The sequence below is a fragment of the Sphaeramia orbicularis genome, chromosome 22, assembly GCF_902148855.1.
Source record: "Sphaeramia orbicularis chromosome 22, fSphaOr1.1, whole genome shotgun sequence".
In the NCBI taxonomy this organism is placed as follows: domain Eukaryota; kingdom Metazoa; phylum Chordata; class Actinopteri; order Kurtiformes; family Apogonidae; genus Sphaeramia; species Sphaeramia orbicularis.
Window position 1 is genome coordinate 31510664 of NC_043978.1, and position 19685 is coordinate 31530348.

The 19685-nt window shown below is 37.7% G+C and overlaps 3 protein-coding genes across 5 annotated transcripts; 2 read left to right on the top strand and 1 right to left on the bottom strand.

Moving 5' to 3' along the window:
- The first annotated feature begins 1249 nt into the window (after nt 1-1249).
- Nucleotides 1250-6025, top strand: cdkn3 (cyclin dependent kinase inhibitor 3). Of its 2 annotated transcripts, none has more exons than XM_030126846.1 (8): nt 1250-1360; nt 2337-2429; nt 2526-2581; nt 2680-2724; nt 3672-3894; nt 4581-4612; nt 4798-4901; nt 5469-6025. In XM_030126846.1, the coding sequence occupies exons 2-8, from the start codon at nt 2356-2358 to the stop codon at nt 5553-5555; spliced, it is 621 nt and encodes a 206-aa protein (XP_029982706.1). In that variant the 5' UTR covers nt 1250-1360; nt 2337-2355; the 3' UTR covers nt 5556-6025. The 2 variants fall into 2 exon arrangements, with proteins under 2 accessions (XP_029982706.1, XP_029982707.1); XM_030126847.1 differs by lacking the exon at nt 1250-1360 and adding an exon at nt 2234-2240.
- A 1280-nt stretch (nt 6026-7305) lies between these two features.
- Nucleotides 7306-14232, bottom strand: cnih1 (cornichon family member 1). Of its 2 annotated transcripts, XM_030126848.1 has the most exons (6): nt 14081-14232; nt 12946-13014; nt 12641-12688; nt 9849-9961; nt 9537-9680; nt 7306-8720 (listed from the first exon to the last, which is right to left on the bottom strand). In XM_030126848.1, exons 1-6 carry the CDS (start codon nt 14159-14161, stop codon nt 8693-8695), a joined length of 483 nt encoding a protein of 160 aa, XP_029982708.1. In that variant the 5' UTR covers nt 14162-14232; the 3' UTR covers nt 7306-8692. The 2 variants fall into 2 exon arrangements, with proteins under 2 accessions (XP_029982708.1, XP_029982709.1); XM_030126849.1 differs by lacking the exon at nt 12641-12688 and having other exon boundaries at nt 14081-14230.
- A 1606-nt stretch (nt 14233-15838) lies between these two features.
- LOC115413135 (uncharacterized) lies at nt 15839-18294 on the top strand. The gene is made up of 2 exons (XM_030125874.1): nt 15839-16151; nt 16942-18294. Exons 1-2 carry the CDS (start codon nt 15908-15910, stop codon nt 18195-18197), a joined length of 1500 nt encoding a protein of 499 aa, XP_029981734.1. The 5' UTR covers nt 15839-15907; the 3' UTR covers nt 18198-18294.
- The last annotated feature ends 1391 nt before the right edge of the window (nt 18295-19685 follow it).

The window sequence follows — 19685 nt, forward strand, 5'->3', positions numbered from 1 at the left end:
ATGCAGTATTAGTCATGTTTGTTGTACCTGCCCTGCTCTTGGCCCTGCCAGCAGCCCCTCTGCTAAGGAAGTGACAAGCCAGCCAAAGAGCTCAGCCCTGCAGGGAAAACGGCTGCACAAGCCAAGATCCCTCCTTATAAGTCTGCTGACAGAAGGACACGCACAGATCAGCAAAAAATCTGAAAATCCAATGCACAATATACTAAATAGAACAGTGAAAATGAATAATAACAAAAATAACTCCAAAGGGACTTTTTTTTTTTTTTTTTTTTTTTTTTTTAATCTTGCCTTAGCTCATTTTACATCATTTTTCTGGAATTAAAATATGATACATCATGTTTTAATGCATGTTTCAAGACCATAATATAAAAACCCACTGCTTAATACATCTGATGCAACATGATTTAATGCTGTTCTCACTAGATATTCATGATTTTTTTTTTTTTTTTTTAGTCCAAAAATACTGCTGAAGAGAAAGATGCAAAACAGGAATCTCACCTTACTTAAAGCTTTGCTCAGTTGCTTCTCAAGACATTTGGGAAAAAATAGCACTCACTCCCCCACTCCTCTAAATATCCAGTTTGTCCTCCTCTGTTTAACAACTTTCTTCATTTATGGGGTTTGAAGGCTGTGTCCTCGGTCCACGGCGCGTGCTGGTCTGTGCAAACCGCAGATCCTCCTCATGACGCTCAGAGACACGCATCTACATGTAGATCTACAGGGAACCCAGGACCAGGAGAACGCCTCCGTGCAAGTACACCTCTCATATGTACTCTACAAAGCCTTTTTTTCCTCCTATAAAGAAGTATTCTGGTAAATTATTATAGTGTGCAAAATTTATAGAGGACAAAATATTAATAAAAACAAAATACAAAATTATTATCATACAAAAGAATAAAAATCAGTATATTCTGTACAAAGTGTGTAGTATAGTTATATATAGTATAATGTGAGTCCTTAAGTGGCAGAATAAATATAGTAAACACAAATATATTTAAGTATGTATTTACACGCAAACAGCACATCTACATATTATTAAAGATTTGTAAACAATTATTATAATTTAAATTATTATTACTATGTTTTGTTTTGTTTTGTTTTTTTTGCATCTACATTTTAAATACTTTGATTTAACGCTTACAAGATTATTTGAATGATTGTCTAATTTTAGGACGTCTCCGCCCGTGTAAACTACCCTGTGATTTTTAATTGAACGCACACACGTCTGTTTTGTTTTGCGAGTGGGCGTGGTTATGTGATAATACTTAAATCTGATTGGATGTCGGGCTCACGGAGTTTTCAAATCTACGCCGTAACAAACGGAGCTGTCAACAGCAGCGACGGGAGGACACACAGACTGGTGAGAGAAAAGAAAACAGCATGCTTTTAGATTATTATAGGTTTTATTTCACGGACGCAACTGTTAAATACATGGACAGCTTCGTGTTCCTTTAACGTAGTGGGTTATAGATGAATATGTCTCCGTTCTCCTTCGTTCTTGTTGATAGTAAGCAGCGTAGCTAACGTTAGCATCTGCTAGCGACCATTCATTTGTCAGATAGTATCGTTTATATTGAAAGTACCATCTTCAGTTTGTTAAAATGTCTTTGTTTTCTTTGGAATGAAGCTGCAGCTTGTGAATAGTTGAGTTTGTGGTGTAGCCCCGTTACGTAATTTATGTCATTTATTTAAAGGGCCACGGCTTCATAGTTTTACATCTAGCAGGGAAATTGGCTAATACAGTGCATGTATAGTTACTTTATTGATCCATGTAGAAAAACAAAATCCAAAACCAAATGCTTTAACATATTTTGCATTGATACATCTCTTCTTCTTCTTCTTCTTCTTCTTCTTCTTCTTCAGTATTTAGAGCAAATTCAAGATGTAATGTGTATAATTTCTATTTTACTAGTAGTACACCACCATTGACCAAAGACTTAATGATTCCTCAGAAATACATTTTAGTCTGTAATAGTAAACATCTGCATTAATCTAGTGAATTTGGACATTTCCATATAGCTCAAAACTACACAAAATCGCACCATTATCATAAAATAATGGTATGACATAGACAAAAATAAAGGTGTAGTTGGTGTTAATGATGGACAACTTGAAGTATCTAAACAAAGTGTTTCTGCAAAATGATTTTTAAACCTAACTGAAGTTTTCACATACATATACATACCTAGAAAATGAAGCCTATGTCATTTGCCCTCTATTATTTACAGGAAATCCTGCAGGTAAAAAAAAAAAAAAAAAAAAAAAAAAGATATTCTTCTTTTAGATGCTTTGGTGAATCTCATCCCTGAATCTGAGTGTTGTTTTTCCACTGTCAGCCTTCTGGGGACTGCAGCCATGAGAACAAATGAGTTTTCCTCATCTGATGAGGATGAGGGAGAGGAGCAGCTGACTCCTTTATTCGTCTCCTGGTAAGTTTCAGCAGTTCTGCTTCTGTCATGGACCAAAAAATTCTTTAGAACTGAAAAATGTCAGGTTAATCTGCAGCTTTATTTTGTTGTCTAAAGGTTGCCTCTCTCTGTAGTGGGGAGTTCACAGTTTCTTGGCATATGTGCACTGCCAGGTACAGTTGTGATTTTATAATTTTACTGATTTATCTGCATGTTATGTCAGTTTTTGTGCACATTGATTTGAAAATGATATTCTGTCTTTTGTCTTCAGGCTGCAAATACAAAGATATCCGCAGGGACCTTAGAAGAGATGTTGGTAAGACAGTGTTTAGTTATTCTACAATGGAACAAGTGATGAGACAAAGACTTTCCCAGGTGCATTTATTAATTTTCATTTCTTGAACTACCTTCTAAATCAGGGGTCCCCAACCCTGGTCCTTGAGATCTACTGTCTTGCATGTTTTAGATGTTTCACTCTTCCAGCACACCTGACAGTCATTATCAGGCTTCTGCAGAGCTGGAGGATAGGCTTATTATTTGAATCAGGTGTGTTGGAAGAGGGCTATGTCTAAAACATGTAGGATAGTAGATCTCGAGGACCAGGGTTGGTGACCCTTGTTCTAAGTGGTGATTGAATCAAATATGATGTAATAATTCGGCAAAATTCCCCAAGAACACCACTCTCTAATCTCAGTGGAGCAGGATACTCTGTGTGATCTTTAGTAGGTCTGAATTAGAAGTGTAACTAAAGATTATGTTCATTATTGATTAGCATGTTGATTATTTCATTAGTTAATCAATTATTTGGTCTATAAAATATTAGAAAATGGAGAAAAATGTCTTATTTGATCCACAACCCAAAGATATTCAGTTTACTGTCATAAAGGAGGAAGAAAACCAGAAAATATTTCAATTTGTAAGAAGCTGGAATCAGAGAATTGCGACTCAAATTCTGAAAATGATTAAAATAGTTTTTAATTAGTTTAAGTATTTAGTTCTGAAGCTCTAGACTGAATGTTAGCTGAACATTCAAACATCCATGAATTAATCTTTACATTGATTTTTAATAATCTGTCAGATTTCACATCATTTTGGATCCAGTATTTGCATATTGTGAAAGCGTCACTCTTTGACTAGTTACACCATTTTCTGCTCTGAGACAGAACAGTAGGTTTGTCTGTGAAGGCTGCAGATATTTCTTTACTTACACAGTGATCTTGTTTCATCCTGTTAAGCTTTTCACATTTTCTGTCTCATCACCAGAGGAGCTTCAGAGTCAGGGGGTTCAGGAAATCTTTGTTTTCTGCACCAGAGGGGAGTTGAGTAAGTACAGAGTACCCAGCCTGCTGGAGGTCTACCAGCAGCACGGCTTCAACATTCACCACGTGCCCATCCCAGACGGAAATGCTCCAGAGTTTGGACAGTGCTGCCAGATCCTGGATGCACTGCAGCACAGCCTCAACAACAACAGGCGGACTCTGATACAGTGAGTAGAACAACTTGTCATAAGAACGAGGTGTAAAAAAAAAAAACAAAACAAACTGTTGCATTATGTTGTTTCCAACCAAGACGGTTTCAGACAAGAATGAAAAATACATTAGGTGTAGACGAGTTGTTTTTTTTTTTTTTGTCTCTTTCTTTCTTTACATTTACACTTTATTTTTGCCTAAACAATATGACAAAAAATAAAATTATACACCTATAGGCTATATGCAATAGCAGTTGAGAATAACAGTATTAAAAGGCTGTACTTTTAATGGTGTCGTTGCAATATTTATTAAAAAATGAAAACCATTTTCAATAAAATAAAGCACCACTGCCTTGGCAGGTAATGGCTAGGGAAACATACTTATAAATTACATATTACAAGCAACCGGGTTTCATTTTGATTCCTTAACCTCGATGTTGTGATTTAGAGAAAGCAAAAACTTGGATTAATTTGATAGATTGCCCAGCCCCAATCAATGAATGTGTTATCAAGAATATTCTAAAATAGGCTGTCACTGTTTTTTTTGCTTTATATAAATATGGAACATGTAATGCCAATTATCTGGATTCACTGCAGTTTGACAAATTTAAGTTGTGCTGATGTTATATATAAAGCTTATCCTCAGGATGACCAGCTTTTAACTGTGCATTTGATTGTTTGTTTGTCTTTGTTTTTTCTCTCAGCTGTTATGGAGGCTTAGGACGCTCTGCATTAAGTAAGGAAAATTCTACTTAGTTACATTATGCACAGTGTCAAGGAAAATATCACCCTTCATAAATATCTTCCATGTTGTGATATTTTGATTATCCTCATCGGGGCTGTTGTAAGTGTTTAATCCTTCCCATTCATCTTGTTTCACTGCCTTGGTCACATGGTCGTCTTGTGTTTTGTGCTGTTCAGTCGCTGCCTGTCTGCTGCTGCACCTCTCTTATACGATGACTGCGAACAAAGCCATTGAAATCCTCAGGGAGCACAGAGGAGGAGGAGCGATACAAACAGTCAAGGTGAGAGATCACATTCAGCTCAAAAGTTATTGGTTATAAAAGGAGAATGTCTTCTTTTAATGTCTCTTGGCCGTCCTGCTATTACCTTCTTACCACCTGAGTGGAGCTCAATTTGATACTAATATAAATATGTAACAGATAAATCTTTAGGGATGTTTATTGATTTATTGCCTTTGTTTCGGCATCATCATCTTTTTATTGTCATGTGATAAAGAAATGACTTTATAGTTGCCCACGGTGGTGTGTTCAAGGACACTCCGACATTAGAGGTTTGAAATCTATCAACTGAGAGACCTTTGTCCTTGATCATCATTTGCATAGTTAGATGGGAAATGGGGTGTGTTGGAGAAGGTTTAATGCTGAAATTAATGAGGAAAAAAGCTTGGATGGGAGCTTTTTTTTCTTGTTTTCAAAGATCCAAATAAATGTAAACAGTGAAAATGACTAAATTAAACGGTAGAACACTCAGGACATAAGTGAAATCCTTGCTTGAAATTAAGTGACTCCTGCTGTTACTTCACCCACCACAGTGTTACCTGACTTACTGGAAATTCCCTTTTTCCACAGCAATACAACTTCCTCCATGAGTTTCGGGAAAGGTACACCACTTACCAAGAAAGCAGAGAGGATCTAGAGCGCTCAGTGTCCCGGTGATTGCATCTCATCTTCAAATCGTAAACATCATCAATCAACGACCCATTGTCTTTTCTGATTGTGTGTAATATAATAGTATTCTCCAATGTGCACTTTAAAAGAATACTCTAATATATTTCTTTCTTGTCCTCATTATGATCAAATTAAAGCGTGGATGAGGAAACGCCACTGGTGTTGGAATTGTCATGTTTCCTGTAACTAATAGATCAATGGGAGTTAAACTGGATGAATGTTTCTACTATACTTTCCCTTTAATGACACTGACCTTTCCTCCATTTCACTCCACACCATTTCTCTCTTGCATCATCTGCTCAGATCATGGTTTATACTAAAACATCATAGCAGTACAATATTTAACTGTGAAACCCAGTGTCCCACAGGCCTTGAACTCTAAATCATGTATTCATGTCTCACTCTCAATAGCAATTTGGTATTCAGGAGGATTTATTTTAATAAACTGTAAATACTAAGCTCCCTTTGTTGTATTCTTACTATTATGTTTTACTCCTCAAGAATTTTTAACCTGATTTTGCTGACCAAAAATTAAAAATACAACCAGAGATATCTACTGAATTTGATCAGTATAGATGTTCTTCAGTTTATTTGCATCTACACATTGGCAGAAAAAGTCAGTCTGTTTTGTTTGACCACCTTTTAACTCTGATAACATTACAGTATACCTTCAACATGGCCTCATTTCCATAGGGTTATGCAACACCAAATTTATTAATTTCATTTACATCCAGAATTTTATTGTTTTTCACAAAGATCTTGAATTAATGGGAGTCAGACCATTGTGTAAAGTCTCCTCCATCCCATCTTCTCAATGGAGTTCAGGTCTGGACTCCGGTGGCCAATCCATGTGTGAAAATGATGTCTTATGTTACCTGAACCACTCTAATAATCTGAGTCTGATGAATCCTGGTGTTGTCATTTCAGAATATGCCAGTGTCATCAGCCAAGAAAAAACTCCATTAATCTGGTCATTCAGTATATTCGCGTTCAGCTGACCTAATTTTTTGGACACAAAAACTAACTGAAGTAACCTCAAATTGTAACACTATCTCCACAAGCTTGTGCTGTAGGCGCTAGGCATGATGGGTAATCATTTCATCTGCCTTAATTCTCATCCTGATGCCTCTATCACTCTGGAACAGGATCATTCTGGACTCAAACCACAATATTTATGCTTTTACCCCAATACTGTCACTGATATGCAGTTTTCTTAAAGCCACTCAGCACATCCTTTCATTTCTCTTACCATCCTACAGATGTAAAAGCTCGTACTTTCACTATTAAACATAACCAGGCACTCTTCAGTTGATTTTTCCAACTTGATTTTACCAACTCGTGCAAGCATCAACTTTCAAGATTTTTTTTTTTTAAATCAGCCACATTTGTTCTTCAAAGATGGTTTACCACTCCTTCCATGTTTAATGAACTACAGTTTATAATCCAAATTTACGGTTTTCTGCATTTTCGTAATTATTTTCTTTGCTTGATCCAGACCAATTTACCCCTTCTGAAACATCTTTTTTCACAGACGGGATATTTGTGCAGACATTTATGAATTGGTTAAATAACCCATTACCATAATAAACATATTAATCACTCCAGTACTTATCCAACAGAATGCCCTTAATTTTTTACATATCTTGCCTTTAAATGAGAAAATACTTGACGTCACTGTACATTCACATTCTTACGTGCCATTGCTCAAACATCTGCTAAAATGACCTCCAGCCCGTCGTAACAGAGTGGAATAGGTTTATTTAGATTCAAATAAACTCAAGTAGTCATTTCCTAGATGTGACATGATGGGATCGAATACATAAAACATAAATTTTATCTGTGACAATAATCATTTCCTTTTTCCCTGATAAAAGCACACATTTTGAAAATGGCAATAAATATTCTAGTGTTTCTGAAACGTTTTGTCTAATAACCTAAAAGAACTAAAAATGTACAGATTAGATTCTTGAAATAATGTGACACTTCGAGGAGTGCTTGATATCCTGTTGACATAAAAAGTTAAAATTATAAACACTGAATAAATAAACAGTGAAGTTCCTAATGATGTGGAATATTTGGTGTAGAAATGAACAAAATGCACAATGATGAGAACAGTTAAGGAGCTTCAAAGGTACATTCAACAGTATGGCACATCAGCAGTTTCTTACAAACATAAAGCAGAGTAACAAAGCACTTTGCTGCTTCCTAATGCTGAATATATAATGATTGTACTGTTGAGTCTACCTTTGAATTCATCGATAGCTGAAAGGGCGTTTCTACAGAAATACAGACCACATTTCTACACATTTCTGTCTAATCTGGAATCACACATGAAAAAAATATTGCCATAGAGTTTTAGTAACAGGGATTATATGACGAGTGTGATGATAAATAGGTCTGAAATATGGAAACAATATCTCAGATAGTTTGAAAAATATTATGACAACCAGACCGATTGTCCCTGTGCAACACGTTTCTGTAAGTGATAATAACCCATGCACTTCAGCCTTCGGGTACACAACTGTACTTTCAGTCCCAAAAATGTTACTTGTAAGACCGTATGCATCTGTGGGCAAAAACAGGAGTCTGGTTTGCACTTTGCCGTTTGTTTAAGTGATGGTTATGAATCACATGGCAGGTATAAATTTGCTGTTAAAGCCCAGAGTCTAATTCACAGAGAAAGCTAATGCAGCTAAGCACACAGCTTAGATTCTCACAGATACTGCACACCTGAAAGAAGTCTAACCTAATTTGTAAACACTCAAATTTGGGAATCAAGATGAAAAAAAAAAAAAATTAAATCCCAAGCATCAAAATCACCACACCATTAAAAATAAAAAGGAAAAAAAAACATTTGTCCATTCAGGTTTGTCCTTATTTTCCATAGAATTTAAACTAGAGCTATGAGAGGAACGCTGCGACCAAGATATTCTCTTAAACTGGCTAAATGTTTCCAAAATGACACTCTGCTGCGCTGTGTGTGGGTGTCGAAGAGTTCGTCCGCTTGAAATGGCATCTTGTGTTGCTGAACGGTGGTCGTCTCCAGCAGGTCCAGTGTCCAGCACTAAGATCATAGTGTCTGGTCGTCGACTGTACATGCAGGTCCTTGTCCTTCAGCATCTGGTTTAAGAGCTCACCAGGACGTAGATCATTCTGAGGAGAAAAGAGCAGAAAGAACATAAATATTATTTGGACATACCAGAAAAGCACATATTGGAATACTGAACTGACAAGTCGCACAGGATAAAGTGTGTTATTAAAATGTAAAATTCAATTTAATTAAATAAAATTAAATGAATACAATCACATGAATAATCACTACAAAGCTGTAGAAGATCAGATATAGATAGGATGTATATATGCATGTGCGAGTAAAATGAACATTTTTGTTTAATCTACAAATAACTGAAAACATCTCCCAATTTCTCAATTATCATTAGAGCATTTATTTGCAGAAAAAAAATGTAAGTAACACAAATGCAGTATATTCTCAAATACTCTAAAGAAATCTCAGTCTAAAGCATAATTTTAATGTTGTAATTTATCAGTAAGTAAAAAGGCCATGGCACTGGAGAAAAAAAATCAAATTATAAGAATAAATGTAATTTCTTCTACGTAAATTTTTTAAATTTAGTATCAAATAACATGAAACAGTGAGTTGTACTGTATAAAAATATTCTTGGCTTAAAAAAAAAAACTAAACTATTTGACTTTTTCCTTGTGACATCATTTGCATTTTTCTCTAAATTTATAAAGGCATTTTCCTATCGCTATCACCATCTCACAATATTTATTCTTTTTGGCTTGATGGTTGTGCTTGAATATTTGGAGGAACTCTTGATTTCTCCTACAGATGAATCTAGTCCACCAAAAGGGATAAGAATGACACTGACTCTGATCTGACAGATGTGAGGAGTCCTTTCCTGAACCCAAACACGAACCCAGAAAATTACAAATGATGTTTCATACCCGTAGAGATAGTAGAAGAAGGACAGGAGGTAGAAAGCCAGTTTGCACCAGCCCTCTTTTTGACAGTACGCCAGGATGTCAGCGTTCATGATGGTAGTTGGGTCGTATAGTCCTGGACAGCTCATTATAGGCCTGCTCATATACCTGTACAAAACAGTTTAACATCCAATTGCATTATCAGGTCAGACACGCTTATGGCTTATTTACTTCACACATGGTGATGAAAAGTCCAACAGCCATTAAATATTTTAGCTTTAACAAGTTATAAAGCCTGGCATCAACACAGTAGATGACTTTAGAGTAGATCCTCACCTCCAGACATGATAAGCCAGCAGTGGTAAGTTCAGACAGAGGGTGAGCCACTCGGCCGCACAGAAGAACATCACGCAGAAGAAGAAATGGATAAGATACTCTGGGAGCACCAGCTGTAAAGGAGAAAATTTAACAAAAAAAACCCCATCAGGATCCATACACAGTGAATAATCGAACAAAGTGTAACTCCCTTGTTCTCTAAAGTCTTTGTGTTACTGGCAGTAATGTGTACACAGACTAGACGAACAGAGAAAAATCCCAAGAGAATAAATTTAGAATGACTTGTAAAACAAACTGATGAGAAATAATACAGTATAAATAAATTTTAAAAAATGCACTTTTTCAGTCTGGAGTTGGCTGCATTTTTAGATTCAAAGTCAAACAAAATGAGCCAAATGTAATGACTTATCAGGATTACTTTAATGTATACACTTCAGCTGTTTGACTTCTTGTGTCTCTATGTAATTCAAGGAACATTAAAATCACTGCATGTTATTACATGTGCAGACGTGTCAAAGTGAGCTACACTATCGAGCCGTCTGTGCATCGCATGAGCTTTAAGCCCAGACTGATCTGACACAAACTGGAACGCAATAAACAGGGTGAAAAATTAAGACTTGCCACATGCATCTGGTTTTGAAAATTACACTGTAACAAATCTATACTGAGGAAAACATATCCCACTTTACAAAACTCCCACTGACAAGCTTATGCACCAACCACAGATATAGGGGTCGACCAATTTTCTTTTTTTTTTTTTTTTTTAATTTCCATGGCCAGTACTGATTATTTATGAGGGAATCCCACGACAGATGTATGGAACCAACTTACATTTGCCATTGAATACATTTTATTACAACTATATATTTAACTGACAATGTAAATAAGTAATAACAGTTACCCTAAATTTTATACAAGTAAAAAATTTAAATTTTATGCTCAGCATGCTACATAGTGGTTATTACAGACAGAAGCAACTGCATTAGGGCCAAAGGAAAACATCTTGAAATTAATTTCATGTGTCATAATCGGTCGATCCCTACTTAAGTGTCCTCTGTCTGAAGTGGCAACACAAACAGTAAAGCACAATGTGTGATTGCTTACAGCCATGCAGCCTAATCCTAAGCCTTTATCACTGATCTCTAACTGGATAAATCATCAGAAAGAAATTATATACTGGAGAGATGAAAGTAGATTTAACTTTAATTTATCACCCTGGTTATATGCCATGCATCAGTAAGTCTCACAAATCAACTGACAGCGTCTTTTGGAGAATAGTTACACATAGACATCCACATTTTGTGCATTGAGGTCAACCTCTCAGATCATCCTCACTTCCTGACAAACAGACTGGGTGACACACTGGAGAAGGACCATGCTGTGAGCGCTAGCAGAGTTAATGCAGCAGCCTGATTCAGGGTTCGACGTGGTGCAGGGCTGAGGGGGGCAGATGGAGGCACCACATGGAAGCCATGCATTCAAAAAGAGCAGAGGGCAGAGGGGTGGGGGCGGCCGACAGCCCACAGATGGAAAAGGTGAGGGGCATGTAGGACGAGGAAAGTGCAGGAAGAGGGACTAATGTATTGCAATCCTGCACTGTGCTGCTAAATACAAAACAACTGATCACAGCAGAAAAGATGAGCCAATCTGTGCTGAGAGCTTCACACGCAAAAAGACTGACCACGGTCAAAACTGAGCATTGGATTAGAGAAACCTGTTATTTTATGTGAACTTACTCCTCCTACTAGTGAAATCACTGACCAATCATAGTGTTCTCAAATATTGCTGATCTGGAGAATGCTGGGATTCTGCAGCCATCTGTTCCAAACCATAGGTGATGAAGGGTTTGAGCCAACAATGAGCTCACATACAGCAGCTAAAGTCTAGATAATTGCCATTTTAAAGTGCAGCCTCCACCTTATGAAAAGTAAGATGATATGCAATATTAAGTATCACAAAGAAAATCATAAAATCTGTTATTCCATTAAAAACAAAAAAAAAACAAAAAAAAAAAAAACTGAACACTTCCATGATGGCTCTATCTCAAGAAGCTTTGCTAAAGTGTCCAATTACCTCTTCTTATTTTCTAACATTACATAATTTCTCTGAATAACCTATCAAAAAGCTTCATTAGGACTGAGTAATCAATTACTATCATGTTACTGTTGGCTGTAACTTTAACATCCTTTTATGTGATTGTACAGGGAATTCCCTGTACCAGTAAATTTATAACACTATATGCAAACAAAGGGGAGGTTGTAATAAAGATCATGCAAGTTTTGAGCATTTGCAAGTCTTTTCAGTTAACAACTATACACATCAATAAGACTAGATATTCCCTCCACAAGTAGATAGCCCTCTACTGCAACTTTCTCTTATGAGTATTGAAGCCCCATGTCTACAACAAAAAAAGCACATTTATATTATAACATTGGTCAATTTAATTATTTAGAACAGTAAGAAAAATAAAGAGAGCACAAACTAGCATTCTATTAAACTTTCTCAGTATAAAACTATACTCATAGGTCCTGCAAAAAACAAACAAACAAAAAAAATCACATCCACAACAGTCATAAAAAGAAATTATGAAAATCTTTGTTTTTAAAGAAATCTAGAGCCCAGCAGTCAAAATCTTGAAGCACAGGTGGCATGTTGACTAATCCCAAGATGAACCTTAGTCTTAACCCCAAGATTAGTTAACTGAAAAGACGTTTGCAAACACTTCCCCGTGCAAAATGACAAGACTGCAGACTGAGTTGAACTGAGCGGGCATTTTAAAGATTGGTACAAACCTTTAATGCAATTTTGACTCTTTTAATCTTTTTGACCTTTTCAACTGTCTTTTTGCCGTTAACAAAGTGTAAAACAAAGCAGATTAGGAAAAACAAAACAACAAAAGGCGTTAGAGTTTGACAGCTGACAAGATCACTGAGTTCATAACAGGCAGGTTATTTAGCATAACAGTGCAGAAAATGATTGAAAAAGACAGATAGGCGGATAAAGTTATACTAAAATAAACCAAACTTTCAAAAAAGAGCATATCTGCATGCAGTCAAAGAGGCAAGGAAGGTGTGTTAAGTAAAATGCCATGACTTACCGGATTTAAAGTGTTACACTGATCTATTGGATTCTTGTAATCAGTCTTCAGCTCATCAAATGCTATTATCTGGAGGGAAAAGATCAGCACAATGTAACAATGTGCAGACAGCAGATAAAGTATTCACTCTACACATTAAAAATGATTAAATTTAGATAATTATTCTGAAATCAAGTTAGTACAGTGACAGCTCAACCTTCTACTTGGAGTAACAAAGTTTAAGTTTGCAGATACAATAATTGATACGATTATGTAATAATTCCCCCAACACTATATCCAAAATATACAATATGATTATAATGGCTCAAATCCTTAAAACTTAAAAATGTATGCAGCATTTGCAAATTCATTAAAAACAGAAAAAAACGAGGCCATGAAAATACATTATTTACACATTTATTCTGCTACCAGTCTCAGTCTGAGCAACACAGTCAAAGCTATGTTTATGTAAATACGGTTATCTCGATTCACTTTACACAAACAACTGTCGTTTTGGTTTAACGTCATTAAAAACTCTGACCCCCTTATTGTACCCTCAAGTCCAAAATAGTTTGGACTTCACTTATGTGTATTTGTCTCAATTTATGGCGGAGATCACAGCCCACATAAATGTAGCATGTTGGGAAATCACTAAGAGCTTTACTGGGCTAAGGAACCGAATGACGGTTGGTTAGCTAAACGTGTTAGCTTGCTAGCTAGCTGGCTGGCTAACAACACCAGTCAATTGACAACCTGACATTAATACACGTGTGCTGCGACTAGACTGCGGTGGATACAACTGACAATGACTGCATAAGTCACATACAGCGAACTGTTAGTAAGATTAACATTAGTGTCTTCAAGTGCTAGCCGGCTAACGGTAGGGTGTGTGCCATTCATTCTAAAAAGGGTGCGTTCCATATTACGTCAACCAAGCATCTCACGCGCCAGTTTCCACACAGCTAGCTACAATCCGTTCTATCCAGATGCTGCTAAAATCGACGGTTTATCAAAGTAAAGCTCGAGCCCGTCCAGGCTGCGGAGCTCCACTGGCCTATCATTAGCTCGGTCTTCTACGGACACTGTCGCTCTAACACTCAGTTTTCTTAGCGCTGTCAGACTTAGGAACCCAAATGTCGTCTAAATGTGCACTTACATGCCAGATAGCGAAGAAGATAAGCGCCGCCGTCAGCAGCAGAGCGAGCATATAACAAAAGGCCGCGAATGTGAACGCCATTTTTTCCTCTGTCGGTTTCTGGCTCAGTCGGCGGATGATGCAGGCAGCCTCGAACCGATTTGAGATTTGTCGTTACGTCTTCTTCGTTATTGGGGGTTTAGCTCACTGGTGCTCTTATTGTTACATTACTGCCATCTAGTGGAATGTTCAGTCATGTCTCTAAACCAGCCTTATTGTATTCAGGGTCCATACAGTTTAGTTTGATCTGAAGAGAGCTGGACCAGTAAAATAATAGCATAATAGCTGTTAAGTAATGATAACTCCATTTTTTCTTTGTTTTAGTGCAAAAAAAGTACAAATCAATTAAGAAAATCTTGAAATTTACAAAATACCCTTTCACAAAAAATATGAGTAACGTGAACAACTATGAATAACCTGAAATTTCTTCAGAAAAATAAATGTAATTTTATCAATATACTGCCCCAACTTATCATTCATACATGTGCATTACACATTACAGTGGATACAAAGGCACAAAACTTTTAGAAACAGACATAATATTTATAAAATGTTGGAGTCTGGAATGGGGAGTTGTCATTATTTATAGGTTTTTATGCTATTATTTTACTGACCCACAGATCAAAATGGACTACATGTGGCCCTTGAACTAAAATGAGTTTGACACCATTGACTGTTAATATCTTCAGTCTGGTATCTTATCTGTTTTGCCCACTTTGGATTTATTAAAAAAAAAAAAATAGGTGTGTCAGGCTCAGTAAAATGCATAATAATGTCTAGAAAATAGTTTTGGACCATTTTCGCTGATGCATGACTAAGCTGCTGAACCAAAACAGCAATATCAAGCATCTCCAAAATTGATCCCTTTTAGCATGATAATGCCAGTAATACTAAGAAATAAGACCATGTATGGTAACAAAAAGTATATGTTACATTTATTAAGTGACAAAACTATATTCTTTTCCTATTTCTTTGGGGCATGTTCAGGTGATCAGTTGGGATGTTACATTTACTTCTGCATAATGTATAATTTTTAAACCTTCTTAGTTTGCCTTAAAATTGAACATCTTGCCCTCCTTGTAGATTCTAAAGCTTGATCTGTTTTATGTCTAAATATAGTGTGTTTAACATATTTCAAGCAATAGAATCCACAAGGTGGGCAAGAATGTTATTTTAGACTTTAAAAGTCAAACCTAATGATTTTGCTGTATTTTCCAACATGATATTCAAATGGGTTCAGGTCAAATTCAGGTTAAATTCTGTTGGTTTTGTTGTTTTTATGAGTTTATTCAGGATAAGTCAGGAACTTTTTCAAGAATTTGTAGTTGTTTATTTATGAAATTTTCTTGTCAAAATAAAAAGATCAATTATTAATCTGTGCAGTCAAAATGTGCAGTTACATTCTTATATGTAATTTCAATGATGCTGGTTGACGTAGAAGAGATGGTCCAAAAAGAAAGAGTATCAGCCAGTCTGCATCACCCATAACCAAAGAGCCTGTATTCTCAAAAGTGATGCATTGTGGTCTTCATCAGTGATATGAAAGTTGGTTCACTTCTTGTTTCCTCAGTCGGCGTGGTCAGGAGAGTTGAGGACGTGTAGACATATGAAAGTGAATCAAAAAAGATGTAAATATAATATTAATGACCGAATAGTGCATGTTTACTGACGAAGAGATGACGTAACGACCAGCGTCCCCGCCCCATTCCGCCATTTTGAACTTACATGCGCAAAGAGCAGCATGGTCATAGTTTTTGAAAGTTGTCTGTAAAATCCGTCCGACTATAGATGCCTGGGAGAAACTGTTGCGTACAAAACTGTTTCAGTTACTCCCATGATGGGCACAGCAAACGAAGAAACCCGGAGGTACGTTATTTTGGGTTTCCCACATGGAAAAGATTGGAAGGAGATCAAGTCTCCGAGGTGACGAGGAGACGCCGAATGGCTTGGGTGGCTGCAGTCAGACGAAAGGATATTACTTTCGAAAACATTCCCCGTTGGATGAGAGTGTGTTCACTGCATTTCCATGAGGGTAAGCTCTGTAAATATCTTTAAATGTGTTCATGTTGTTTCCTCCGCCAGGAGGTATTGTGATCGCTTTGCTTTGTGTGTTTGCGTGCGTGTTTGTTTGTTTGTTAGCAAGATAACTCAAAAAGTTATGGACGGATTTTCAGGAAATGTTGATACTGGCACAAGGAAGAAATTATTACATTTTGGTGGTGATTGGGGGGGGGCAGATCTGTCTTGGTCTGTGAGGTCTGCGCTCTCTGAGTGCTTTTGTTGTTTATGTTGTCGACTCTTAAAACGCTACGAAGTGCGCCGGTGTGGCCCGCCGAAGGGGGGCAAGGGGTATTGTTCTAGGTATTGATCTAGCAGCAAAACTATTGGTTTAATTCATACCGAATTTGGGTTAATAGTGACTCAGAATAGATCTGATTACATTTTGGGAACAGTAGGTCAAAGTTAAAATTTTCTGTGAATTTCAAAATCTTTTTGCTTCTCCTGTTTACTTAGAATGTTGCCTGCCTATAAACCTGTAGATTTGCTGAACCTGCCTATAATGGACAAAAATCAAATGTCTATAAAAGCATCAATTTTGTTTCAATTTTCTTCAAACTTCGCACATATATACGGGCAAGTGATGATGACATAAGTTGGATTGATGCCAAAATAGGCTACAATATGTGCAAGGCGCAGGGTTTGTGCCTGGCACCACTTGATGATGTATATAGAGACCCTATATAAAATACTATTGGGTTTGTCACCTTAACATATTGACTAGGATTTGTAATTGAATTGATAATCAAAGTGCTCTGTTCTAGGTAAACCATCATATGAAATGCTGGAGAACCACCCTGACTGGGCGCCATCCTTGCGTCTGGGTCACAATGAGGTGAAGGAAACAGATAAACAGAGATTTCAGCGCCACGTAAAGCGCCGCATGAGGATTACTCAGCAGCTAGAGCAACATCAGCAGCCACCATCCCCAGGGCAGCATGAAGAGGAGCTGCAGCTCCAGCACCCAGTGGACCAGCCCCTGTCCCCAGCACAGCAACAAGAGGAGCTGCTGTTCCAGCAACCAGTGGAGCATCCACTGTCCCTGGTACAGGAATGTGCATTCTGTGCATCTCATCGAGAGGCCATCAACAATCTCTTGGAGGAAAACAGACAGCTGAAGGAGGAGCCTGAAGGATACCAGATGAATGAAAACTTTCTGAGTGGTGATGATAACAAAGTGAAGTATTACACTGGGCTTCCAAACTATGTAGAGTTTCAGACACTTCTACTCAGTCTCACACCCTATTTGCCACAAGAGCAGTTGAGAAAGCTTTCACCCTTCCAGCTTCTCTTGTTGACTCTTATGTGCCTGAGACTAGACCTGCCAATACAGCACCTCTGCTATCTATTTCAGGTGCACAGAACAACAGCTAGTGATGCCTTTCATCACACTCTAAGTGTGATGTACTCACGGCTGTCTCCACTTGTCCACTGGCCAACCAGAGAAAGTTTATTGGCTAGTATGCCACACCAGTTTGTGGAATCCTTTGGAAAAAATGTGGCTGTCATCGTGGACTGTTTTGAGGTTTTGATTGAAAGGCCCTCAGATGTACTTGCAGGGGCACAGACCTTTTCACAGTATAAACGTGCACACACCATGAAATACTTGATCGTGATTACACCTCAAGGTGTAATTTCTTTCATTTCTGTGGGGTGGGGTGGGCGCACTAGTGATAAATATATAACAGAGTATTGTGGTTTCCTAAACAAGCTGTTGCCAGGTGATGCAGTGCTGGCAAATAGAGGATTTAATATCAGGGAAAGGGGGGGCATAATGTGGGCTGAAGTTAGGGGTCCTGCACAGCTGGAAGTGAAAGATGTAGAGGAGACCAGGGCCATTGCTCATCTCAGGAATTATGTGAAAAGGGTTATTGGTGTTGTGCAAAACAAATTCAAATTCTTGCACTCTACTGTACCTGGGAATATGCTTATGACATGTGAAGGTGAAAACGTAACAGAATTGGATAAGGTTGTTACTGTTTGCTTTGCCTTGACAAATATGTGCAAAAGTGTTGTGTGAGTGCTGAGAAGTACTTCGACATAATTCTGTTCACAGTTTTAACACTTGTCTACTTCTTTCTATTTGTTTTGTGAAATAAATTCTTGCAAGAACTTTATATGGCTGTGCAGTGTTTATTTTGTACACTCACTTGTTCACATTCACTTCAACAGTGCAACATTACAAAGAGCCATTCCAAAAGTCTGTAACAGTACACAGTGCAAAAAACCTGCAGTAAAGTTTCAGAATCAGCAAGTTATAAATAAAAGGTGTGCAGGACATACTTCAGAATCAACAATTTACTGTATAAATAGAATCAACAATTCAATTAAACTATTAAATCTAAGGTACATTCATGTACAGTCAGTAAACACTAATGAGCACAAGAAGGGCAAACCTGTGGAGTGTCAGCAGGAGGGGCATCCACAAGCCCTACACAGGTGAAATGGAACCACTGAACTGGACAGTTCTGATTGTCGCATGTGGCCATTTGACCTTTCTCTGGTCCAGCACAGTGACACACCTCTTCCTCTTGGGTGCTTTACGGGTTCTGACTGGCTGCTTTGTTGGCTTAATGCATTGCACTGGCTGTAGCTGCTGTAGCACTCTAGGGCCAACTGATGCTTGTGAGGTAGGTGGTTCTGTGTAGTACTGGGAAACAAGTTCAGGTAGAACCACCTTCGGGAAAAACTCCTAATCCTTATCTTCCAAAAATGACTGTCTGGGGTAATGCACACAATGCAGACCCTCAGGGTCTAGTCTACAAAATCACAGCAGGCCCTGTCTGTAACAAAAAGTTGAGTCTGGACCTGGTTGTAGTATGAATGGGATTTTTTTAGGTGCACCTGACCATCTACCACTTATAGGCAGCAGGTGCAGTCAGTAGATAAACATGCACCAAGGACTGTGAAGGACTTGTATTTTGCTGGTCTTTAATTTCAGTGCAAATTTTCCCACAGCAGGTGCAGCTCACAAGAGCATCTGGTGATGCTCCTACTTGTGGAAAAGGTGGGTTGACAAAAAAACACAAGTTTGCACTTGTTGATTGTGATACTGTTCTGCCTTTTGCTAAATGTATGCCTTCTTTGCTGTCTCCTCCTGTTTGATACCCCAGCTGGTGGCTGCTGTTCCTGGCCCCTGTGTAGGGTAACAAACCCTTACTTTCACGCTCCTCTTTACCCCCTCGGACGAGGTTTGTATTGCGAGATCTCACGAATGCTCAGGTGCTGAAACAGCAGCAGGCCTCAAAGTCCGTGTTGTCTTCATCCATGCATCTTCAAATATCATTTTATTGTCAGTGTGTGTCCATGAATCCTATGGCTTTTAGAAAATGGGTCCATAATTTATTCAGGTGAGTTTGGGGCGAATAAATCCATCTAAATTTCAACATCACGTTGAGTCCTCCATAGTAAAGAATTGGACTGAATCCGTCACTAATCTGTCACTGGGGCAGGGCAGTGCAAAAATCATGTGACACTGTAACAAAGTAATCCCTCTCCAGTGAACCGT